The sequence below is a fragment of the Tachyglossus aculeatus genome (assembly GCF_015852505.1).
Source record: "Tachyglossus aculeatus isolate mTacAcu1 chromosome 12 unlocalized genomic scaffold, mTacAcu1.pri SUPER_6_unloc_1, whole genome shotgun sequence".
Taxonomy (NCBI): Eukaryota; Metazoa; Chordata; class Mammalia; order Monotremata; family Tachyglossidae; genus Tachyglossus; species Tachyglossus aculeatus.
Window position 1 is genome coordinate 17,390,001 of NW_024044828.1, and position 26,272 is coordinate 17,416,272.

At 48.5% G+C, this 26,272-nt stretch overlaps 1 protein-coding gene across 3 annotated transcripts in view; it reads right to left on the bottom strand.

Moving 5' to 3' along the window:
• SLC7A7 (solute carrier family 7 member 7) overlaps nucleotides 1–25,571 on the bottom strand; it is a 44,908-nt gene extending 19,337 nt beyond the window's left edge. The window contains exons 1-3 of one of the 3 annotated variants that reach the window (XM_038741351.1): nucleotides 25,515–25,571; nucleotides 15,098–15,184; nucleotides 9,293–9,834 (exon numbers count right to left, since the gene is read on the bottom strand). In XM_038741351.1, coding sequence (XP_038597279.1) covers nucleotides 9,293–9,834; nucleotides 15,098–15,184; nucleotides 25,515–25,540 — 655 coding nt within the window. In that variant the 5' untranslated portion in view covers nucleotides 25,541–25,571. Of the gene's footprint in view, nucleotides 1–9,292; nucleotides 9,883–15,097; nucleotides 15,214–25,068; nucleotides 25,088–25,514 lie in introns of those variants that run through there. The other 2 variants (XM_038741352.1, XM_038741353.1) reach the window with 2 other exon arrangements.
• Between the last annotated feature and the right edge of the window lie 701 nt (nucleotides 25,572–26,272).

The window sequence follows — 26,272 nt, forward strand, 5'->3', positions numbered from 1 at the left end:
CACATAGTAAGTGCTTAACAAATACCGTCATTATTATTATTCTTCTTCTCTGGGCCTCAGTTCCCTCATCTGTAAAACGGGGATTAAGACTGTGAGCCCCCCGTGGGACAACCTGATCACCTGGTAACCTCCCCAGCGCTTGGGACAGTGCTTTGCACATAGTAAGCGCTTAATAAATGCCATTATTATCATTCCAGCCAGACAGGCAGTGTGGGGGCTCTATCTGGAGAGGGGACTGTCTCTATATGTTGCCAATTTGTACTTCCCAAGCGCTTAGTACAGTGCTCTGCACATAGTAAGCGCTCAATAAATATGATTGATGATGATTAAGGGCCTTAGGGATGACCTGAGGTGGTCCAAAGGGGGCAAGAGCACCCTGTCCTTTCCCACAAGCCCATTTCCTCCAATGTTTGGCGGTCCAAGGAGCAGGAAGAAGAACTCAGGAAATGAGTTGGTGTGGACGGGACTGCTGAGTGGATGGTTTCTCCACCCTCTTCCCCCTTTCTCTCCTCTCCCTGCGGCCCCCGCCCGGATGCAGCTGACCGTGGCCCGGGGCCAGGCCCAAGAACTCTCTCTGAAACAGCATGGCTAGGTGGATATCATCATCATCATCATCAATCGTATTTATTGAGCGCTTACTGCGTGCAGAGCACTGGGCTAAGCGCTTGGGAAGTTGGCAACATATAGAGACAGTCCCTACCCAACAGTGGGCTCACAGTCTAAAAGGATAGAGACCGGGCCTGGGAATCCGAAGGACCTGGGTTTTAATCTCGGCTCCACAACTTGCCTGGTGTGTGAACGAATCACTTCACTTCTCTGTATCTCAGTTACCTCATCTGTAAAATGGGGATTAAGACTGTGAGCGCTATATCTGCTGTGTGACCTTGGGCAAGTCACTTAACTTCTCTGAGCCTCAGTTACCTCATCTGTAAAACGAGGATTGACTGTGAGCCCCAGGAGGGGCAACCTGATCACGTTGTATTCCCCCCCCCCCAGCGCTTAGAACAGTGCTTTGCACATAGTAAGTGCTTAATAAATGCCACTATTATTATTATTATTATATGGGACCAGGAACTGTGTCCAATCTGATTGCTCTGTATCTCCCCCAGCGCTTAGTACATTGCCTGGCACATAATAATAACAATAATAATGATGGCATTTGTTAAGCGCTTACTATGTGCAAAGCACTGTTCAAAGCGCCGGGGAGGATACAAGGTGATCAGGTTGTCCCACGGGGGACCCACAGTCTTCACCCTCATTTTACAGACGAGGTAACTGAGGCACAGAGAAGTTATGTGACTTGCCCAAAGTCACACAGCTGACAATTGGCGGGGCCGGGATTTGAACCCACGACCTCTGACTCCCAACCCCGTGCTCTTTCCTTTGAGCCACGCTGCTTCTCATAGTAAACGCTTACGAAATACCATTTAGAAAAAACACATTAAAATAACCGTCTACCCAAGATAAAACAGGGATTGTGTCTACCAATTCTTCTGTACTATAGTAATAATAATAAAAATAAAAATAATAATAATTAAGTGCTTACTATGTGCCAAGCACTGGGGGGTAGATCCAAGTTAATCAGGTTGAGCATAGTCCCTGTCCCACATGGGGCTTACACTCTTAATCCTCATTTTATAGATGAGGTAACTGAGGCCCAGAGGAGTGAAGCGATTTGCCCAAGATAATAATAATAATAATGATGATAGCATTTATTAAGCGCTTACTATGTGCCAAGCACTGTTCTAAGCGCTGGAGAGGTTACAAGGTGATCAGGTTGTCCCACGTGGGGCTCACAGTCTTAATCCCCATTTTCCAGATGAGGTAACTGAGGCCCAGAGAAGTGAAGTGACTTGCCCAAAGTCACACAGCTGACAAACTGTGAACTGTGAACAACTGTGACACGCTGAGAAGCAGCATGGCTCAGTGGAAAGAGCCCGGGCTTTGGAGTCAGAGGTCGTGGGTTCAAATCCCGGCTCTGCCAATAGCCAGCTGTGTGACTTTGGGCAAGTCACTTAACTTCTCTGGGCCTCAGTTACCTCATCTGTAAAATGGGGATTGACTGTGAGCTCCCCGTGGGGCAACCTGATCACCTTGTAACCTCCCCAGCGCTTAGAACAGTGCTTTGCACATAGTAAGCACTTAATAAATGCTATCATCATTATTATTATTATTATTAACTGGCGGAGCCGGGATTTGAACCCATGACCTCTGACTCCAAAGCCCGGGCTCTTTCCACTGAGCCGCGCTGCTTCTCTAAGATCACATGGCAGACAAGTGGCGGAACCGGCATTAGAACCCGGGTCCTTCTCACTCTCAGGCCTGGGCTCTACCCACTAAGCCACGCTCCCGAGCGCTTAGTACAGGGCTCTCTGCACATGGTGAGTGCTCAATTAACACAATTAATTGTATTAATTAAGGAAGAAGCGAAGAATACAGAGAAGCAGCGTGGCTCCGTGGAAAGAGCCCGGGCTTTGGAGTCAGGGGTCGTGGGTTCGAATCCCGGCTCCGCCACCTGTCTGCTGTGTGACCTTGGGCAAGTCACTTCACTTTGCTGCGCCTCAGTTCCCTCATCTGTAAAATGGGAATTAAGACTGTGAGCCCCACGTGGGACAACTTGATCAGCTTGTATCCCCCCCCAGCGCTTAGGACAGCGCTCTGCACATAGTAAGTGCTTAACAAATGCCAACATTATTATTATTATTATACAATTAATTGATTGATTGTGAGCCCACTGTTGGGTAGGGACTGTCTCTATTTGTTGCCAATTTGTACTTCCCAAGCGCTTAGTCCAGTGCTCTGCACACAGTAAGCGCTCAATAAATACGATTGATTGATTGATTGATGATGGGGTGACTGGACCACCTGACCCGCAGGAAGGAAGACGGTGCCGAGCCTCCCCCGGGGCCAGCTGAGGCGGCCGCGCGTCTGTTATAATTGTTAAATCGTCCCCTCCCAGGGGCTTAGCGCAGCGCTCTGCACACAGTAAGCGCTCGATAAGTACGATTAAATGCCGGATAGATTGACCCAGAGGGTCTGCCCCCGGCCCACCGGCTGGGCCCGTCCTGGGGAAAGTCCCACCCTTCTCCCTGACTTCAGGAGGCCTCCCTTTGCCAGGGCCCACCTTCCCCAACCCGCTGGGCCCAGCTAACCGGGAGCGGGTTCGAAGGGCAGCTGTTCTGCTTCATTAGCCCCCTGCACAAGAGATCATGCTGCTGTCCGGATTATCTTTGTCCAGAAACGCTCTGGGCATGTTACTCCCCTCCTCAAAAATCTCCAGTGGCTACCAATCAATCTGCGCATCAGGCAGAAACTCCTCACCCTGGGCTTCAAGACTGTCCATCCATCCCCTCGCCCCCTCCTACCTCACCTCCCTTCTGTCCTTCTCCAGCCCAGCCCGCACCCTCCGCTCCTCCGCCGCTCATCTCCTCCCCGTACCTCGCTCTCGCCTGTCCCGCCATCAACCCCCGGCCCACGTCCTCCCCCGGGCCTGGAATGCCCTCCCTCCCTCTGCCCATCCGCCAAGCTAGCTCTCTTCCTCCCTTCAAGGCCCTGCTGAGAGCTCACCTCCTCCAGGAGGCCTTCCCACACTGAGCCCCTTCCTTCCTCTCCCCCTCGTCCCCCTCTCCATCCCCCCATCTTACCTCCTTCCCTTCCCCACAGCGCCTGTATATATGTATATATGGTTGTACATATTTATTACTCTATTCATTTATTTATTTTACTTGTACATTTCTATCCTATTTTATTTTGTTGGTATGTTTGGTTCTGTTCTCTGTCTCCCCCTTTTAGACTGTGAGCCCACTGTTGGGTAGGGACTGTCTCTGTGTGTTGCCAATTTGGACTTCCCAAGCGCTTAGTACAGTGCTCTGCACATAGTAAGCGCTCAATAAATACGATTGATTGATTGATTGATTGCTCTATTTATTTATTTTACTTGTACATATCTATTCTATTTATTTCATTTTGTTAGTATGTTTGGTTTTGTTCTCTGTCTCCCCCTTTTAGACTGTGAGCCCACTGTTGGTCTCTAGATGTTGCCAATTTGGACTTCCCAAGCGCTTAGTCCAGTGCTCTGCACATAGTAAGCGCTCAATAAATACAATTGATGATGATGATGATGATGATGATCAAAGATTGGGGGCCGCATGCTGGTGACCCCCTCACCCTCCCGCCCCCCAGGCCACGGACAACTGGGCCGAAGGCCAGACCACAGGATACATCCTTCCTGCCCTCGGCTGGCTCACCCCACTGGGGTCCTCACCCCTCCCGGGGGATCCACAAGCACCGCGGCTTCATTCAGTCGTATTTACCGAGCGCTTACCGTGCGCAGGGCACCGTACTGAGCGCTTGGGAGAGTGCGGCCCAACAATCAACACACACGTTCCCTGCCCACAACGAGCTTAAAGTCTAGAGGGGGAAATCTAGAGGGGGAGGAGCAGCGTGGCTCAGTGGAAAGAGCCCGGGCTTTGGAGTCAGAGGTCAAGGGTTCAAATCCCGGCTCTGCCAATTGTCAGCTGTGTGACTTTGGGCAAATCACTTCACTTCTCTGGGCCTCAGTGACCTCATCTGGAAAATGGGGATGAAGACTGGGAGCCCCCGGTGGGACAACCTGATCACCTTGTAACCTCCCCAGTGCTTAGAACAGTACTTTGCACATAGTAAGTGCTTAATGCCATTATTATTATTATTATTATTATTATTATTATTATAAGTAGAGTCTAGGTCTAGGCTGGGGTCTGGGCAGGCTCCCCAGTGGCTGGCCAACTAGCAGGATAATAATAATAATAGTGGCACTTATTAAGCGCTTACTATGTGCAAAGTACTGTTCTAAGCGCTGGGGAGGTTACAAGGTGATCAGGTTGTCCCATGGGGGGCCTTACAGTTTTAATCCTCATTTTACAGATGAGGTCACTGAGGCCCAGAGAAGTGAAGTGACTTGCCCAAAGTCACCCAGCTGACAACTGGTGGAGCCAGGATTCGAACCCATGACCTCTGACTCCAAAGCCCGCGCTCTTTCCACTGAGCCACGCTCAATGAACACACACATTCCCTGCCCACAACGAGCTTAAAGTCTAGAGGGGGAAGTAGAGTCTAGGTCTAGGCTGGGGTCTGGGCAGGCTCCCCAGTGGCTGGCCAACTTGCAGGATAAGAATAATAATGGCATTTATTAAGCGCTTACTATGTGCAAAGCACTGTTCTAAGCGCTGGGGGGATACAAGGTGATCAGGTTGTCCCACGGGGGGCTCACAGTCAATCCCCATTTTACAGATGAGGTCACTGAGGCACAGAAAAGTGAAGTGACTTGCCCAAGGTCACCCAGCTGACAATTGGCGGAGCTGGGATTTGAACCCACAACCTCTGACTGCAAAGCCTGGGCTCTTTCCACTGAGCCACGCTGCTTCTCTTACTTACTGTGTGCAGGGCATCATACTGAGCGCTTGGGAGAGTGCGACCCAACAATCAACACACACATTCCCTGCCCACAACGAGCTTAAAGTCTAGAGGGGGAAGTAGAGTCTAGGTCTAGGCTGGGGTCTGGGCAGGCTCCCCAGTGGCTGGCCAACTAGCAGGATAATAATAATAATAATAATGGCACTTATTAAGCGCTTACTATGTGCAAAGCACTGTTCTAAGCGCTGGGGAGGTTACAAGGTGATCAGGTTGTCCCACAGGGGGCTCACAGTTTTAATCCCCATTTTCCAGATGAGGTCACTGAGGCCCAGAGAAGTGAAGTGACTTGCCCAAAGTCACACAGCTGACAACGGGCGGAGCCAGGATTTGAACCCATGACCTCTGACTCCAAAGCCCGCGCTCTTTCCACTGAGCCACGCTGCTTCTCTTACTTACTGTGTGCAGGGCACCATACTGAGCACTTGGGAGAGTGCGACCCAACAATCAACACACACATTCCCTGCCCACAACGAGCTTAAAGTCTAGAGGGGGAAGTAGAGTCTAGGTCTAGGCTGGGGTCTGGGCAGGCTCCCCAGTGGCTGGCCAACTAGCAGGATAATAATAATAATAATAATGGCACTTATTAAGCGCTTACTATGTGCAAAGCACTGTTCTAAGCGCTGGGGAGGTTACAAGGTGATCAGGTTGTCCCACAGGGGGCTCACAGTTTTAATCCCCATTTTCCAGATGAGGTCACTGAGGCCCAGAGAAGTGAAGTGACTTGCCCAAAGTCACCCAGCGGAGCCGGGATTCGAACCCATGACCTCTGACTCCAAAGCCCGCGCTCTTTCCACTGAGCCACGCTGCTTCTCCTGATCCATGCCGGCCGAGCAGGACTCCTGCTCCTGACCCCAGTGGAGGCCCCCCACTCCTGATTGACGCAACACATGAGGCTCTTTGGGCCTTTACCCTCTTGCGTCAAGCCCAGCTTCAAGGGGAGCGAAACGCCCGTCACCCCTGGCACCTCTCTAGAGGATCTGCACACCACAGATGCTCAATAATAATACATTTAATTCTGGTATTTGGGGGTTTTGGGGGGGCGATTAGGGTATTTGGTAGCGCTTACTATGTGACAGGCACTGTACTAAGTGCTGGAGTGGACATAAACTAATCCGAATGGACACAGTCCATGTCCCACGTGGCCCTCACAGTCTTAACACAGACGAGGGAACTGAGGCACAGAGAAGTTATGTGACTGGCCCAAGATCACACAGCTGATAATTGGCAGAACGGGGATTAGAACCCAGGGCCTTCTGATTCCCAAGCCTGTGCTCTCTCCACTAGGACACACTGCTTCTACGCCTCCTCCTCCTCCTCATCCTTAAGATGTCGCCTACCAAGCTCCAGAGATACCAGACAGCAGGTCATCACCCCCTAAAGCCTTTCCTGCAGTGGAAGAAAAATGCTCGTCCAACTTCCTTCACCCCGAATAGTCCCCGCTCTTTTCAACGTTTTCCCTTTCTACTTCTAAATCATCTTTCTTCCTTTGAATCATCTGAAATCGTCTTCCTTCCCCTAAATCAACTGAAGAAGCAGCGTGGCCTAGTGGAAAAAGAACAGATTTGGAAGTCAGAGGACCTGGGTTCTAATCCCGCTTCTGCCACTTGACTGCTGTGTGACCCTGGACTTAACTTCTCTGTGCCTCAGTTTCCTCATCTGTCAAATGGGGATTCAATACCAGTTCTCCCTCCTACTTAGGTTGGGAACCCCATGTGGACAAGGACTGTGTCCAGCCTGATTATACTATATTTATCCCAATGCTTACTATGGTGTTGGCACATAGTAAGTGCTTAACAGTCCTCTAGGCTGTAAATTTACTGTGGCCAAGGACAGTGACTTGTATTTTACTCTCCCAAACACTTAGTATAGTGTTCTGCACACAGTAAGCGCTCAATTAACACCATTGATGATTAAAAATACCACCAACAAATGGGAAGCAGCACGGCACAGTGGACATCGCACCAGCTTGGGAGTCAGAAGGCTGTGGGTTTTAATCCCAGCTCCATCAGTTGTCTACTGTGCGTGACCTGTCTCTATATGTTGCCAACTTGTACTTCCCAAGCACTTAGTACAGTGCTCTGCACACAGTAAGCGCTCAATAAATACGATTGATTGACCTCGGGCAAGTCACTTCACTTCTCTGGGTCTCAGTTACTTCATCTGTAAATTGGGGATTGAGACTGTGAGCCCCATGTGGGACAGAGACTGTGTCAACCCGATTGACTTTAATAATAATAATGGCATTTATTCAGCGCTTACTATGTGCAAAGGACTGTTCTAAGCGCTGGGGAGGTTACAAGTTGATCAGGTTGTCCCCCGGGGGGCTCAAAGTCTTAATCCCCATTTTACAGATGAGGGAACTGAGGCACGGAGAAGTTAAGTGACTTGCCCAATGTCACACAGCTGACAGTTGGTAGAGCCGGGATTTGAATCCATGTGCTCGCACACAGTAAGCGCTCAATAAATACGATTGAATGAATGAATGAATGACCTTTGACTCCAAAGCCCGGGCTCTTTTCCACTGAGCCACGCTGCTTCTCACCCCAGTGCTTAATACAGTCCCTGGCACACAGTAGGCACTTAACAAATACCCCAATGATTATTAGTTCAGTCTTGTCACCAGGCCCTTATGTAAAAGATCAAGAGAAAATGCAAAGCAAACCCACAGCCTTCATACACTTCCCTCCATATGCATTCTCCTCCGTGGCCTTCCCCAGCTGTCCGGCTGTTCCTAAATGACCGGCAGGCACTAATGACCACCCAGAAGATGTTTCAATCAATCAATCAATCATATTTATTGAGCGCTTACTGTGTGCAGAGCACTGGACTAAGCGCTTGGGAAGTCCAAGTTGGCAACATATAGAGACAGTCCCTACCCAACAGTGGGTTCACAGTCTAGAAGGGGGAAACAGAGAACAAAACCAAACATACTAACAAAATAAAATCAATAGAATAGATATGTACAAGTAAAATAAATAGAGTAATAAATATGTACAAGCATATCTACATATATACAGATGCTGTGGGGAAGGGAAGGAGGGAAGATGGGGGGATGGAGAGGGGGACGAGGGGGAGAGGAAGGAAGGGGCTCAGTGTGGGAAGGCCTCCTGGAGGAGGTGAGCTCTCAGTAGGGCCTTGAAGGGAGGAAGAGAGCGAGCTTGGTGTGTGTGGACAACTTGTGTGGACAACTCATCATCATCATCATCATCAATTGTATTTATTGAGCGCTTACTATGTGCAGAGCACTGTACTAAGCGCTTGGGAAGTCCAAGTTGGCAACATATACAGACAGTCCCTACCCAACAGTGGGCTCACAGTCTAAAAGGGGGATACAGAGAACAAAACCAAACATACTGATAAAATAAAATCAATAGAATAGATACGTACAAGTAAAATAAATAGAGTAATAAATATGTACAAGCATATATACATATATACAGGTGCTGTGGGGAAGGGAAGGAGGTAAGATGGGAGGATGGAGAGGGGGACGAGGGGGAGAGGAAGGAAGGGGCTCAGTGTGGGAAGGCCTCCTGGAGGAGGTGAGCTCTCAGTAGGGCCTTGAAGGGAGGAAGAGAGCTAGCTTGGCGTGTGTGGACAACTTGTGTGGACAACTCAATTAGGTTGTATCATCATCAATCGTATTTATGGAGCGCTTACTGTGTGCAGAGCACTGGGAAGTCCAAGTTGGCAACATATAGAGAAGGTCCCTACCCAACGGTGGGCTCACAGTCTAAAAGGGGGAGACAGAGAACAAATCTACCCCAGCGCTTGGTACACTGCCTGGTACACAGTAAGCGCTTAACAAGTACCACCCTCCCGGTCCCCGGGCGACACTCACAGATGCAGGCCGCCGCCAGCAGACGACCGGCGGCATAAGGAGCCTCGCAGCTGGGGAAGACGGGCTGCACCATGTAGTTGGCGAAGGTGATGGCGATGATGGCCTGGCTGGTGGGCTCGATGATGAGCAGGGAGGTCCAGAGGCGGATGAAGGCCAGGAAGCCGCCGAAGGCCTCGAGGATGTAGGCGTAGCTGGCGCCGGACTTCTTGATGGTGGTGCCCAGCTCGGCGTAGCACAGGGCCCCGAACACGGAGAACAGGCCCCCGACGGCCCAGACGACCAGGGACAGGCCGAAGGAGGAGCTGTACATGAGAACCCCCTTGGGCGAGACGAAGATGCCGGACCCGATCATGTTCCCCACGATGAGGCAGACGCCGTTCAGCAGGGAGATCTCCTTCTTCAGCTTCATCTGCTCCTGGTCCGGCTGGACCCCTTCGGCCTCCGCGGGGGCATCCTCGTCCTGCCGGGGGGCCGCCGAGTACCTGCTGCTGGCCGCCATGGCGGAGGGGAGCGGGGCGCCTTCACCGGCTCCTTGGCATCGCCTGTGGAGGGGACAGAGGGGCGGGCCGCGTTGGGGCCCACCTGGCTCCCTAATAATAATATCATCATCATCATCAATCGTATTTATTGAGCGCTTACTATGTGCAGAGCACTGGACTAAGCGCTTGGGAAGCACAAATCGGCAACATAGAGAGACAGTCCCTACCCAACAGTGGGCTCACAGTCTAAAAGGGGGAGGCGGAGAACAAAGCCAAGCATACTAACAAAATAAAATAAATAGAATAGATAGGTACAAGTAAAATAAATAGAGTAATAAGTATGTACAAACATATCTACATATATACAGGTGCTGTGGGGAAGGGAAGGAGGTAAGATGGGGGGGATGGAGAGGGGGACGAGGGGGAGAGGAAGGAAGGGGCTCAGTCTGGGAAGGCCTCCTGGAGGAGGTGAGCTCTCGGCAGGGCCTTGAATGAATAATATTCATTCATTCAATCAATGGTACGTCTTGAGCGCATACTGTGCGCAGAGCACTGTACTACGTGCTTGGGAGAGTACGCTACCACAATAAACAGACCCAGTCCCTGTCCACAGCAGGCTCACAGTCTTGATGGTATATTTGTTAAATGTTTACTAGGTGCCAGTCACTGCTCCAAGTGCTAGGGTAGATACAGGCTAATCGGCACCCAACCCAATCCTATTTGTACTTCCCAAGCGCTTAGAACAGTGCTCTGCGCTCGGTAAGTGCTCAATAAATGACTGAATGAATGAATGACACAGTCCCTGTCCTACATGGGGCTCACGGTCTGAATTATTAGACCGCTTATTAGGCCGCGCTGCTTCTCCCGATTCCCTGCCGTATCCTTAACTTCCTTGGGTCACAGACTCCTCATCTGCAAAATGGGGATAAGCTACCCATTCTCCCGCTCCCCTGGGCGGCGAGCACCATGTGGGACGGAGTTAGGGTCTGATCTACCCCAGCATTTAGTACAGAGCTTGGCACATAGCAAGCTCTTAACAAATACCATTAATCAATCCATCAGTCAATCTAAGTGCCTAGGTGTCCTAAGTGCTAGGGTAGATACGGGGTAATCGGGTTGGACACCCAACCCAATCCTATTTGTACTTCCCGAGCGCTTAGAACAGTGCTCTGCGCTCAGTAAGCGCTCAATAAATACGACTGACTGAATGAATGACACAGTCCCTGTCCTACCTGGGGCTCACGGTCTTAATTCCCGTTTTACAGATCATCAATCGTATTTATTGAGCGCTTACTATGTGCAGAGCACTGGACTAAGCGCTTGGGAAGTACAAATTGGCAACATATAGAGACGGTCCCTACCCAACAGTGGGCTCACGGTCTAAAAGGGGGAGACAGAGAACAAAACCAAACATACTAACAAAATAAAATAAATAGAATAGATATGTACAAATAAAATAAATAAATAAATAGAGTAATAAATATGTACAAACATATATACATATATACAGGTGCTGTGGGGAAGGGAAGGAGGTAAGATGGGGGGATGGAGAGGGGGACAGGAAGGAAGGGGCTCAGTCTGGGAAGGCCTCCTGGAGGAGGTGAATGAGGGAATTGAGGCACAGATGAGGGAACTGAGGCACAGAGAAGTGGAGTGACTTGCCCGAGGTCACACAGCAAACAAGTGGCGGAGCCGGGATTAGAACCCAGGTCCTTCTGACTCCCGGGCCTGTGCTCTAGCTATTAGGCCACACTGCTTCTCCTGACTCCCTGCCGTATCCTTAACTTCCTTGGGTCACAGACTCCTCATCTGCAAAATGGGGATAAGCTACCCATTCTCCCGCTCCCCTGGGCGGCGAGCACCATGTGGGACGGAGTTAGGGTCTGATCTGCCCCAGCGTTTAGAACAGAGCTTGGCACATAGTAAGCAGATTGACAGGTTGACTGATGGATTGATGAATGGTATTTGTTAAGAGCTTGCTATGTTTCAAACACTTTTGTTAGTATGTTTGGTTTTGTTTCCCCCTTTTAGACTGTGAGCCCACTGTCGGGTAGGGACTGTCTCTATATCTTGCCAATTTGTACTTCCCAAGTGCTTAGTACAGTGCTCTGCACACAGTAAGCGCTCAATAAATATGATTGATGATGATGACGATGATCTGAGCACTGGGGTCAATACGAGTTAATCAGGTTGGACACAGTCCCTGGTCCACATGGGGCTCACAGTCTTAAGTAGGAGGGGGTAGGGTTTAATCCCCATTTTACAGTTGAGGAAACTGAGGCACAGAGACGTTAAGTGGCTTGCCCAAGGTCACACAGCAGGCAATTGGCAGAGCTAGGATTAGAAACAAGGTCCTCTGACTCCGAGGCCTGTGCTCCCTCCACTAGGCTACAATTATTATCATTTTCCAAAGGGCCTGGAGGACTGTTGGGAGAGGAGAACCCAATCCCCCCTTCAATCAATCAATCATATTTGTTGAGCGCTTACTGTGTGCAGAGCACTGTACTAAGCACTTCCCCCTTCCAGGGAGCTGAAAGGGAAGAGAAACTGGATTTGCAGACAATAGGCCCTTATTGGAGGATGCAAGGGGGAAGTCCAGGATGATAGAGACCGTCCTCCCCAGCCCCGGAAGCTGGAAGGGGCAGGGTGAAGGTGGAAACAGCAAGAGGCGTGGGAGCCGGAGGGTCTGGGTTCGAGTCCCGGCTCTGAATCAGGCCCACTGGGTGACTTCAGGCAAGTCACATAACCTCTCTGAGCCTTGATTTCTTCAACTGGGAAACGGGGAGAATCGATCAATCAATCAATCGATCGCATTTAGTGAGCGCTTACTGTGTGCAGGGCACTGTACTAAGCGCTTGGGAAGTACCAGTTGGCAACATATGGAGACAGTCCCTACCCAACAGCAGGCTCACAGTCTAGAAGGGGGAGACAGACAACAAAACAAAACATATTAACAAAATAAAATAAATAGAATATGCACAAGTAAAATAAATAAATAAATATATAAATAATAAAAATAATATAATAATAGAGTAATAAATAGAGAAGCTCCCCCCCCCCGCCCCCATCGATCAATCAATCGTATTTATTATTTACAGAGGCGGGAAAGAGCTCGGGCCTGGGAGGTGGTGACTTCTCATTCCGGTCCTGCTACATGTCTCCTGTGTGACCTTGGGCAAGTCACTTCCCTTCTCTGTCCTTCCCAAGCGCTTGGTCCAGTGCTCTGCACACAGTAAGCGCTCAATAAATACGATTGAATGAATGAATGGGCCTCAGTTCCCTCATCTGGAAAATGGGGATGTAGACCGGGAGAATAACAACTGCCTCTTCCTACCTCACAGGGACATTGTGATGTCAGAAATCAGATCAGTTGTGGGAGAGTTTTGGAAAATGAAAGCGCTCTGTAAGATTCAAGGTATTCTGCTCTAACTCCGGGCCCACCATGGAACTCACCTGGACTTGGGGGCAGGGCAGGAAGGGGGTCTGACAGGGAGGGGGTCCTCTAGACTGTAAACTTGTTGCGGGCAGGGAATGTGTCTGTTATATTCTTATACTGTACTCTCCCAAACGCTCTTTACAATCAATCGATCAATCAATCAATCGTATTTATTGAGCGCTTACTGTGTGCAGAGCACTGTACTAAGCGCTTGGGAAGTACAAATTGGCAACATATAGAGACAGTCCCTCCCCAACAGTGGGCTCACAGTCTAAAAGGGGGAGACAGAGAACAAAACCATACATACTAACAAAATAAAATAAATAGGATAGATATGTACAAGTAAAATAAATAAATAAATAAATAAATAGAGTGTTTACAGCGCTCTGCACACAGCAAGCGCTCAATAACTATGACTGACTGGCAGCCCTCGGATGGTGCTCTATTGATTTTACTCGTACATACTGACTATTCTATTTATTTTGTTAATATGTTTTGTTGTCTGTTTCCCCCTCCTAGACTGTGAGCCCGCTGTCGGGTAAGGACCGTCTCTAGGTGTTGCCAACTTGTACTTCCCAAGCGCTTAGTACAGTGCTCTGCACACAGTAAGCGCTCCACGTGGGACAAACTGATCACCTTGTAACCTCCCCAGCGCTTAGAACAGTGCTTTGCACATAGTAAGCGCTTAATAAATGCCATTATTATTATTAATAAATACGACTGAATGAATGAATGAATGAATGGTGAACCTGATAGTGGCCAGGGACACCTACGTCTGTGACCCGATTCCCTTTTTTATGCTGGGGTTTGGGGTTACCCCAAAAGAGAGGACCCTAATTATAATTTCTTCCTTGCCCACGAGCCCTAAATTCTGTCCTTCTGTACCCTCCCCTCTGCCCTGCCTGACTCAGTTCTCTGCACTGGATAAGGAGCAACAAGCAGCGAGGATCGGAGACCACTGGCTTTCCGAAAGGAGAGACACCGCTCAGAGCAGACGCAAAGAACTCCAGTGGTTCCAGCTTCACAGCTTGCTGTGGGAGAAAGTCAATCGTATTTACTGAGCGCTTACTGTGTATAGAGCACTGTACTAAGCACTTGGGAGAGTACGACGCAACAGTAAACACTCACATTCCCGGGCCACAACAAGCTTACAGTCTGGAGGGGGACGAGAGCTGGGGAGCTCGGCCAGGGGCAAGGGGGGTGGCTTTTTTACCCTAACAAAACTCATGAGAAAGCAGCGTGGCTCATTGGAAAGAGCCCGGGCTTTGGAGTCAGAGGTCACGGGTTCAAATCCCGGCTCTGCCAATTGTCAGCTGTGTGACTTGGGGCAAGTCACTTAACTTCTCTGTGAGCCCACTTCTTCTTCTTCTAAAAGAAGAAGTCTTCTTTCAGACTGTGAGCCCACTGTTGGGTAGGGACTATCTCTATATGGTGCCAACTTGTACTTCCCAAGCGCTTAGTACAGTGCTCTGCACACAGTAAGCGCTCAATAAGTGCGATTGATTCTCTGGGCCTCAGTGACCTCATCTGTAAAATGGGGACTAAGACTGTGAGCCCCAAGTGGGACCACCTGATCACCTTGGATCCTCCCCAGCGCTTAGAACAGTGCTTTGCACATAGTAAGCGCTTAATAAATGCCATTATTATTATTGAGTGGAAGGCCCGGGAGCCCTTAGGAAGATTTGAGGGATGTGGGAAATGTCGGAGAAATGGGTGGGCCGGAGGAAGCGGGGGAGGACGGCGAGGAGGAGGATGAAGGGGAGGATGAGAGGATGAGGGGGAGGACGGCGAGGAGGAGGATGAAGGGGAAGATGAGAGGATGGGGGGGAGGATGAAAGGGAAGACAAGAGGATGAGGGGGAGGACGAGGGAGAGGAGAAACCAAACTTACTCCCTTATCCTGGGCCAGGTGATTGGAGACGGGGGTGGTGACGAAGGCGACTCTGGTCCAGGGGAGAATCTCCAGGTCTCTCCCTGCCTGAATGAAGAGGAAGACCGGGGAATGAGTGCGGGTTTAACTCAAGGAGGGAGGAGAGGGGCAAGCCGGGGGAAGGGGAGGATTGAGCAACAGTCTGGGTCCAAGGTTCGCTGGCCCTTTGAGTCGTCTAGGGGGTGGCCGGACCGACTGGCTCAGCATTTTGAGATAAGGAGGCGCTCTCAGGAATCTCCTTGGTCAGCTCTGTCCAGGACCGGGGGCGATGCCGGAGGGGAGGGAAGGGAAGCTCAGGGCAGGCCACTTTCACCCCCAGACCCCGAAGGAGTCCCGGCCTCCTGCCAGGTGAGAGGGAGGGCCAAGAGCCAGGATTAAAGAAAGCGTGAGTTGCGGCCTCTCGTCCACCTCTCCCACAAGCACAGGACGAACTAGACGTTCCGCTCACGACAGCGGGTTTTGAAACGGATTAGAGGAAGTTTCGGCGATGTCACCAAATCTCATGACACAGCCGGAGGGTTTCGGCCGCACAGGCGGAGGAACTGAGGAAACGCTCACAGCCCCGCAGAGCAGGAAGGAGTGGGCTGGGATGGGGGACGGACAGAGGGAGGGGGCGGCTGCCCAGAGCCTCCTCCAAAGACTCAGAAATGAACTGTGGCTCTCTCTCCCGCTCAGGTTCTGAGATTACTGGGGTGGCCTTAGGAGAGATCCTGGGCTTTCCCCTAACAAAACTCACTCACTTTCACTCCCAACTGTCCGCTTTTTCCTTTCCCTTCTGGTGCAACGTGACCAAAGGAGTCCTTGACACCATAATAATAACAACAATAATAATAATTGTGGTATCTGTTGAGCGCTTACTGTGCGGCAAGCATTGTACTGAGCCCTGGGGTCGATACAAGAGAAGCAGCATGGCCTAGGGGAGCGAGCACGGACCTGTAAATCAGAGCATGGGTTCTAATCCTGACTCTGCCAGTTGTTTGCTGTGTGACCTGGGGCAAATCACTTAACTTCTCTGGGCCTCAGTTCATTCATTCATTCATTCATTCAATCGTATTTATTGAGCGCTTACTGTGTGCAGAGCACTGTACTAAGCGCTTGGGAAGTCCAAGTTGGCAACATCTAGAGACGGTCCCTACCCAACAGCGGGCTCACAGTCTAGAAGGGGGAGACAGACAACAAAACAAAACACGTGGACAGGGGTCCAGATTGGATATAGTCCCTGTCCCACCTGCTTCAGCTCTCCTGTTCTCCCACCTACTTAGACTGTGAGAACCATGAGGGACAGGTACTATGTCCAACCTAATTCACTTGCATCTACCCCAGAGCTGAGAAGTGTTTGACATATAATAAGCACTTAAATACCGTAAAACCAACAAAAATGAAGATACAGTTATTGTATTTAATACATACTCCTGATGCGTCAAACACTGTAGTAACTAACTGCTAGGTACAAGAGGATCAGGTTGGGCATAGTCCCTGTCACCCATGGGGCTCACAGTGAAGGAGGAAAAACAGGCATTGAAGCCCCATTTGACGGATGAGAAAACTGACACAGAGAAGTGGACTTGAGCAAGGTCACAGAGCCAGGATTAGAACCCGTGACCTGCAGAGGACGCAGTCATGGTCTCCTGACCACCTACCCTTAATTTATCCCTCTAAAAATGTGAGCTCATTGTGGGCAGGGAATGTGTCTGATGCTATATTGTACTCTCCCAAGCGCTTTGCACATAGGAGCTCAAAAATACGATGATTATTATTAATAATCTATTTCCCCTATCCCAAATCTATTTTAATGTTTGTTATTCCCTATAGACTGTAAGCTCCATTTTTTTAAAATCATTTCTTCTGTTCCTTTTGGATGAATGGGAGAATTTTCCCCGTCACTTCTCCTGTCCCTGCAGCTCTCTTCTATTGATCTTCTCTGGAATCTGCTAGATTATCCCTCTTTCCTGGCCTCCTCCAGGAAGGAATTCCAGGTGGGGCTTTGATTCATCCTGGGTTACCATAAAGGATGATTAGGTTATCAGAAACTAAACAACCCCTATCTGTCCGTTGCCTGCCCTGACCTCAGAAGGTAGGTTTCAAATGGTGGTATTCCCGCTCCACTGATCCATCTCCTCCTCTTCCTCACCCTTCCAAAGGTGAAGGGGACTGTCTGTGTTTGGCATTATTCCTCACCACTAAAAACCATAAAGCAAAAAAAAAAAAAAATCGCTGTAGGTCTGTCCCTTTAACACAAGAAACCATCTGCGTCCGGAGGACACGGATGATCTAAAATTGGGGCACAGAAAAGGTGACAAAGGGAGATCAATCAATCAATCAATCAATCGTATTTATTGAGCGCTTACTATGTGCAGAGCACTGTACTAAGCGCTTGGGAAGTACAAATTGGCATCACATAGAGACAGTCCCTACCCAACAGTGGGCTGAAAGCGTGCAGATTTGTAATAATAATGAGAGTATTTGTTAAGCTCTATGTGCCAAGCACTTTTCTAAGCACTGGGGCCGCTGCCTTTTTAATGTATTTGATTAGGCAGAAGTCATGTCTGTCCAGTTTGTTTCCTCCTTGATTGTAAGCTCCCTGAGGGTAGGGGCTCCACCTTCCCCATTTATTTATTTTACTTGTACATTTCTATCCTATTTATTTTATTTTGTTGGTATGTTTGGTTCTGTTCTCTGTCTCCCCCTTTTAGACTGTGAGCCCACTGTTGGGTAGGGACTGTCTCTATGTGTTGCCAATTTGTACTTCCCAAGCGCTTAGTACAGTGCTCTGCACATAGTAAGCGCTCAATAAATATGATTGATTGATTGATTGATTGATTCTAATCCCAGCTCCGCCACCTGTCTGCTGTGTGACCTTGGGCAAGTAACTTCACTTCTCTGGGCCTCAGTTACCTCATCTGTAAATGGGGATTGAAACTTTGAGCTTCACATGGGACAGGGACTGTGTCCAAACCGATTTACTTGTATCCACCCCAGCGCTTTGTATAGTGCCTGGTACACAGTAAGCGATTAGCCAATACTACAATTATTATTATTATTACTACAGTGATCAAGGACTTTAAGGAAGCTTGATCATCCAAGGTGGGAGACTAATCAATCAATCGTGTTTATTGAGCGCTTACTGTGTGCAGAGCACTGTACTAAGCGCTTGGGAAGTACAAGTTGGCAACATATAGAGACGGTCCCTACCCAACAGTGGGCTCACAGTCTAAAAGGGGGAGACAGAGAACAAAACCAAACAGACTAACAAAATAAAATCAATAGAATAGATATGTACAAGTAAAATAAATAGAGTGATAAATATGTACAGACTAGGAGACAACGAGGCAAAAGATGAAACAACTAAAAGAGGAGAGGCTGGGAATGCGGTCGCATGACCTTAAAAGAGACCTGATAAATATTCTGTCTCCTGGGTCACCGATTGCTCAGGGTGTTGTGGAGGGTGGGGGGAACTGGAAATGTTGCTTTTCTAATCTTTAAAAAAAAAGAAGAAAACTAAAAACAAACTGAAAAACAGGTGGGTTTTGAAGCTGCATTAATTGAAATTTTGGCCTGCTTGCCTCTGGTATTCTGGCTCTAACTGGTGGGGGAGGGTGGAGAAAAATGGGAAAATTCAGAGTGAGAGCCAAAAAAAGTGTAGGCTAGTGGGAAGGGCATGAGCCTCAGGGGACGTGGGTTCTAATCTGGGCTCTGTCCCTTTCCTGCTCTATGACCTTGAGCAAGTCACTTAACTTCTCTGTGCCTCAGTTTCCTCATCTGCAAACTGGAGATTCAATGCTCGTTTTCCCTCCTAGTCTGTGAGCCCCATGCGGAATGCGAACTGTGTCCGACCTGATTGACTTGTATCTACCCCGGCGTTTAGTACAGCGCCTGGCACATAGTAAGCGCTTAGTACAGTGCTCTGCACACAGTAAGCGCTCAATAAATACGATTGATGATAGTAAGCACTTAAGGACCATAAAAAAAATAAGACTAGGCAGGCAATGCGGGGAGGCAATTAGGGGTGAGATGGGGTCTGTACTGGGCCTCCATTAGGTCGGCTTGAGGGGTCGGTGACCCCACTGAAACCTACGTGGCTCGGCGGAAAAAGTACGGGCTTGGGAGTCAGAGGTCATGGGTTCTAATCCTGGCTCCGCCACATGTCTGCTGCCAAGGTCTGTGACCTCGGGCAAGTCACAACTTCTCTGGGCCTCAGTTCCCTCATCTGTAAAATGGGGATTAAGACTGTGAGCCCCCTGGGGGACAACCTGATCACCTTGTATTCCCCCCCAGCGCTTAGAACAGTGCTTTGCACATGGTAAGCGCTTAACAAATGCCATCATTATTATTATTATTACAGCACCCTGATGGTTTCACAGGCATGCTCAGGATTCCCAATCAATCAAAGGTATTTATAAGGTGTTTGCTGAGCGCTAAACAAGGCACTAAACACTTGGGAGAGCACAATAAGGTAAAGAAGTCCTCCTTCCTTCTCTGTTTCTGGAAAACACGAGCTAATTTTGGCTTCACTGACACTGCCCTCTCCTGGTTCTCCTCCTGTCCCTTCTGCCCCTTCATCCACTCACTCAATCCTATTTATTGAGCGCTTACTGTGTGCAGAGCACTGTACTAAGCGCCTGGAGAGTACTGGGTCTCTTTTGCACACTCCTCCTCTACCACCACCCAACTGCAAACTGTAGGAGTTCCTCAAGACTCAGTGCTGGGTCCCGTTCTATTCTTGATCCACACCTATCCCCTTGGAAAACCAACTGGTTCCCCCATGGATTCAACCACCATCTCTACGCAGATGATTCCCAAATCTACCTCTCCGCCCCCAAAATCTCTCCTCTGCAGTGTTGCATCTCCTCCCGCCTCAGAACATCTCTTTCTGGATGTCCTGTGGACACCTCAAGCTGATGTCCAAAACTGAACTTGTTTTCCCACCCAAACCCTTCCTCTCCAAGACTTTCCCATCCCTGTAGATAACACCACCATTCTCCCTGTCTCACAAGCCTGAACACTTGGTATTATCCTCATCTCAACTCTTTCATTTACCTGCATTTTCAGTCTTGGTATTATCCTCATCTCAACTCTTTCATTTACCTGCATTTCCAGTCTTGGTATTATCCTCATCTCAACTCTTTCATTTACCTGCATTTTCAGTCTTGGTATTATCCTCATCTCAACTCTTTCATTTACCTGCATTTTCAGTCTGTCACTAAGTCCTGTCGCTTCTCTAAAGTCTATCCCCTCCTCTCCATCCAAACTGCTACCACGCCGATCTAAGCACTTACCCCGCCACTTCTCAGCTGTGTGACTTTGGACAAGTCACTTAACTTCTCTGTGCCTCAGTTACCTCAACGGTAAAGTAGGGATTAAGACAGTGAGCCCCACGTGGGACAACCTGATTGCCTGTAAAATGGGAATTAAGACAGTGAGCCCCACGTGGGACAGCCTCGTCACCCTGTAACCTCCCCAGCGCTTAGAACAGTGCTTTGCACATAGTAAGCGCTTAACAAATGCCATTATTATTATTGTATCTACCCCAGAGCTTAGAACAGTGCTTGGCACATAGTAAGTGCTTTACAAATACCATTGTTATTATTATTATCAGGGGGATTAAAGCTGTGAGCTCTATGTAGGACAGGGACGGTGTCTGACCCAATTATCTTGTATCTACCCCAGTGCTAAGTACAGTGCCTGATACATAGTAAGTGCTTAACAAATACCATTATTAATAATAATACCATTATTATTATTATTATTCTGACTTGCTGCCTCTACCTTCTCCAAACCATACTTCACTCTGCTTCATGGATCATTTTGCTAAAAAAAAAAACTGCTTAGACCACATCTCCTCTCTCCCCAAAAACCTCCAATGGTTGCCTATCCTTCTCCACTTCAAACAGAAACTTCTTACCATTGGCTTTAACGCTCTCAGCTCTCCCCTTCCTATTCTATTATTACTCTATTTATTTATTTATTTATTTTACTTGTACATATCTATTTATTTTATTTTGTTAGTATGTTTGGTTTTGTTCTCTGTCTCCCCCTTTTAGACTGTGAGCCCGCTGTTGGGTAGGGACTGTCCCTATATGTTGCCAATTTGTACTTCCCAAGTGCTTAGTCCAGTGCTCTGCACATAGTAAGCGCTCAATAAATACGATTGATGATGATGACGATGATCCTACCTTGCTGATGAATTACAACAAAACGAACACGCTTCACTTCTCCTAGGCCAATTTACTTGCTGTACCTCAATCTCATCTCTCTCGCTGCCAATCCCTTGACCACATCCTCCCCCGGGGCCTGGAACTCCCTTCCCATTTATATCCGACAGATAACGGTGCTCCCCATTTTCAAAGCCTTGCGAAAATCCTATCTCCTCCAAGAGACTTTCCCTGACTAAGCCCTCACCTCCTCTATTATTATCATTGATATTATTATTCACTTTCCCTTTAGGAACACCTTTGACTTGGACTTGGGTCTGTATCCCTTAGTATGTTTGGTTTTGTTTTCTGTCTCCCCCTTTTAGACTGTGAGCCCACTGTTGGGTAGGGACTGTCTCTATATGTTGCCAACTTGTACTTCCCAAGCGCTTAGTACAGTGCTCTGCACACAGTAAGTGCTCAATAAACACGACTGATTGATTGATTGATTAAGCACTTTGATTTTCATTCCACCCCACAGCACTTATGAGTATATCTGTAATTTTTTCTAATGCCTGTCTCCCCCTCTAGTCTGTAAACTCCTTTCAGTAATGTATTCCCAAGCGCTTAGTACAGTGTCCTGCACATGGTAAGTTTTATTGCTTTTTATAGTATTTGTTAAACGTTTACTATGTGCCATGTACTGTACTAAGCACTGGGGAGGATACAAGAACATCGGGTTGGACCCAATCCATGTCCCAGCATGGGGTTCATTCATTCAAACGTATTTACTGAGCGCTTACTGTGTGCAGAGCACTGTACTAAGCGCTTGGGAAGTACAAGTTGGCAACGTATAGGGACGGTCCCTACCCAACAACGGGCTCACAGTCACAGCTTTAATCCCCATCTTAAAGATGAGGAAACTGAGGCACGGGGAAGTTAAGTGGCTTGCCCAAGGACATGCAGCAGACATCATCATCATCAATCGTATTTATTGAGCGCTTACTGTGTGCAGAGCACTGTACTAAGCGCTTGGGAAGTACAAATTGGCAACATAGAGAGACAGTCCCTACCCAACAGTGGGCTCACAGTCTAAAAGGGGGAGACAGAGAACAAAACCAAACATACTAACAAAATAAAATAAATAGAATAGATATGTACAAGTAAAATAAATAAATAAATACATAGAGTAATAAATATGTACAAACATATATACATCTATACGGGGGCTGTGGGGAAGGGAAGGAGGTAAGATGGGGGGGATGGAGAGGGGGACGAGGGGGAGAGGAAGGAAGGGGCTCAGTCTGGGAAGGCCTCCTAACAGAGAGGCCTTCATTCATTCATTCATTCGTATTTATTGAGCACTTACTGTATGCAGAGCACTGTACTAAGCGCTTGGGAAGGACAATTCAGCAACAGAGACCCTCCCTGCCCACAATGGGCTCACAGTCTACAAGGGGGAAGACAAACAGCAAAACAGGCATCAGAGAAGCAGACATGCGGCAGAGCCAGAATTAGAACCCAGGTCCTCTGCTTCCCTGGTCTGTGCTCTTTCCATAAGGACACACTGCTTAATAAATACCATTCACTGATTAACTGGGACTCAACCAGAGCAGTAGGGGGTCCTGGGCTTTGGGGGGACAACCCACCTTATCCCCTCCACTTCGGGGTCTGTCTTGTGACTCCAGCAGGTCTCCCAACCAGAAACAAAGAGCAGCCCCTAGCCAAATCCATCAACCTATCCCAATTCACCCACATCTTTCCACTCCCAAGATCACAAGAGTGGCAGATACGCAGGGCTCCGTTTCCCACTTGGAAAATGCAACCACCTCTGGGGTGCAACGTGGCAACTGAAAACAGCCTCAAAAAAAATAAAAATACCACCCTCCTGATACTTTGGGATCAGGAAACAGGCAAATCCCGCGAAATCCCCCGAGATTTCCAGAATGGAATTTGGCAGGCCTGCAAAACGCAAGAGTTGGCAAGAGTTGGCAGATGGGGAATTCCTAACACCCAACTGGATTTCTGTCCTAACCACTGGGGTGCCTTCCCCCCATTGCTCCCCTGCTCCCAAACTAACTGTTGGAACACAAGTTAAAACACACTTACTCTGAGAGACTAATAATAACAACAATGGCATTTGTTAAGCACTTACTATGTGCCAAGCACTCTTCTAAGCACGAGGTGATCAGGTTGTCCCACGTGGGTCTCACAGTCTTAATCCCCATTTTACAGATGAGGGAACTGAGGCCCAGAGAAGCTAAGTGACTCGCCCAAAGTCACACAGCTGACAAGTGGAGAAGCCGGGATTAGAGCCCGTGCTCTTGCCACTGAGCCACACTTGAGAAGCCAGCCATCCTTGTCTCCTTGTTCGCCATTCCAGTTGGTGAGAAACGCTCTCTTGAGGTGCATTCACTCATTCAATCGCATTTATTGAGCGCTTACTTTGTGCAGAGCACTGTACTAAGCGCTGGGGAAGTACAAGTTGGCAACATAAAGAGACGGTCCCTACCCAACAATGGGCTCACAGTTCTGCTCAACCTCTCCACACTTCCAGCCCATTGTTGTTTTGTGCTTGAGTAGCACTGTGGCTCAGTGGAAAGAGGCCGGGCTCTGGAGCCAGAGGTCATGGGTTCGAGTCCTGGCTCCGCCCCATGTCTGCTGTGTGACCTTGGGCAAGTCACTTAACTTCTCTGAGCCTCAGTTACCTCATCTGTAAAATGGGGATTAAGACTGTGAGCCCCATGTGGGACAACCTGATCACGATGTATCCCCCCCCCAGCGCTTAGAACAGTGCACAGAGTAAGTGCTTAACAAATGCCAACATCATTATTATTATTACTGAGTGACAGCCCATTTTAACAGCTAAACAGAACACAACTTTGCAGCACCTTACTGGGTCATTATTATTATTATTGAGTGACAACCCATTTTAACAGCTAAACAGAACACAACTTTGCAGCACCTTACTGGGTCATTATTATTGTTATTGAGTGACAACCTATTTTAACACCTAAACAGAACATAACTTTGCAACACCTTACTGGGTCATTATTATTATTATTGAGTGACGACCCATTTTAACAGCTAAGCAGAACACAACCTTGCAGCACCTTACTGGGCCATTATTATTGTTATTGAGTGACAACCCATTTTAACAGCTAAACAGAACAAAACTTTGCAGCACCTTACTAGGTCATTATTATTGTTACTGAGTGACAACCCATTTTAACAGCTAAACAGAACACACCTTTGCAGCACCTTACTGGGTCATTATTATTGTTATTGAGTGACAACCCATTTTAACAGCTAAACAGAACACACCTTTGCAGCACCTTACTGGGTCATTATTATTATTATTGAGTGACAACCCATTTTAACAGCTAAACAGAACAAAACTTTGCAGCACCTTACTAGGTCATTATTATTGTTACTGAGTGACAACCCATTTTAACAGCTAAACAGAACACACCTTTGCAGCACCTTACTGGGTCATTATTATTGTTATTGAGTGACAACCCATTTTAACAGCTAAACAGAACACACCTTTGCAGCACCTTACTGGGTCATTATTATTGTTATTGAGTGACAACCCATTTTAACAGCTAAACAGAACACAGCTTTGCAGCACCTGAACTCGGGGTCCAGCAAAGATGAAGTTACCATCTCTGACAAGAATTAACCAAAGGGAAATTAAAGGTGGGGAGAAAGTGGGACCGGCTTCGGAGGGCCACCCCGTCTTCTCCCTCCTGCAACAATTCCCCCTCTTTCGCCCATCTCCCCTTCTCTTCCACCTCTTACCTGTCCCAAAGACCCCCTTGGTGCTGAGAGACGGGGGGGGGGGCGTGGGGGAGACGGCTTGGGTTGCTTATGGAGCTCCTGGGAAGGAGCGGAGAAGCTAGGGGACCGAAATGGAAAACAGGAAAACACATGTGTGTAGCTCCGGCCTGTCTGCCGGCTTGGGAGGAGGGACTGTAAGGCGGGCTGGAGAGGCAGGAAAGGATGTTGAAGGAAGCAGGCCCATCCAGTCCCTGGCCTCTGCACCTAACCCAGGGCCACTCCTCTCTCCAGGCCCTTATCGACGAGAGATCTCGTAGTTTTAAAACCTTGAACTCCTCGACTGACCAGACTTCATTTCAAAAGCCTCAAGAGGTCAAGCAGTACTGGGGAAAGTCCACATTTAGATTCCGGTACCTCTGTCTGAATCCACCCACGCCCCTGGGTGCTTGGGGACTGCGCATTCCTACCTGGGCCAGGGATTCTGGGCCTCCATGGACGGTCTCTCTGACGTGAAGACTCCGCACTGGAAGCTAAAAAACAATACCCCCCACCAAGAGGGAAATCTTATTGTATGCTCCCAAGCTTTTAGTAATAATAATTAATAATAACAATGGAATTTGTCAAGTGCCTACTATGTGTGAAGCACTGTTCTAAGCGCTGGGGGGGATACAAGTACCGTACCGTACCTCACCGTACCTCGTTCTCGCCTGTCCCGCCATCGACCCCCGGCCCACGTCCTCCCCCGGGCCTGGAATGCCCCCAATCCCTCTGCCCCTCCGCCAAGCTAGCTCTCTTCCTCCCTTCAAGGCCCTGCTGAGAGCTCACCTCCTCCAGGAGGCCTTCCCAGTCTGAGCCCCTTCCCTCCTCTCCCCCTCGTCCCCCCTCCATCCCCCCATCTTACCTCCTTCCCTTCCCCACAGCACCTGTATATATGTATATATGGTTGTACATATTTATTACTCTATTTATTTATTTATTTTACTTGTACATATCTATTCTATTTATTTTATTTTGTTAGTATGTTTGGTTTTGTTCTCTGTCTCCCCCTTTTAGACTGTGAGCCCACTGTTGCGTAGGGACTGTCTCTAGATGTTGCCAATTTGTACTTCCCAAGCGCTTAGTACAGCGCTCTGCACATAGTAAGCGCTCAATAAATACGATTGATGATGATGATGCTGATACAAAGTGATCAGCTTGTCCCACGTGGGGCTCACAGTCTCAATCC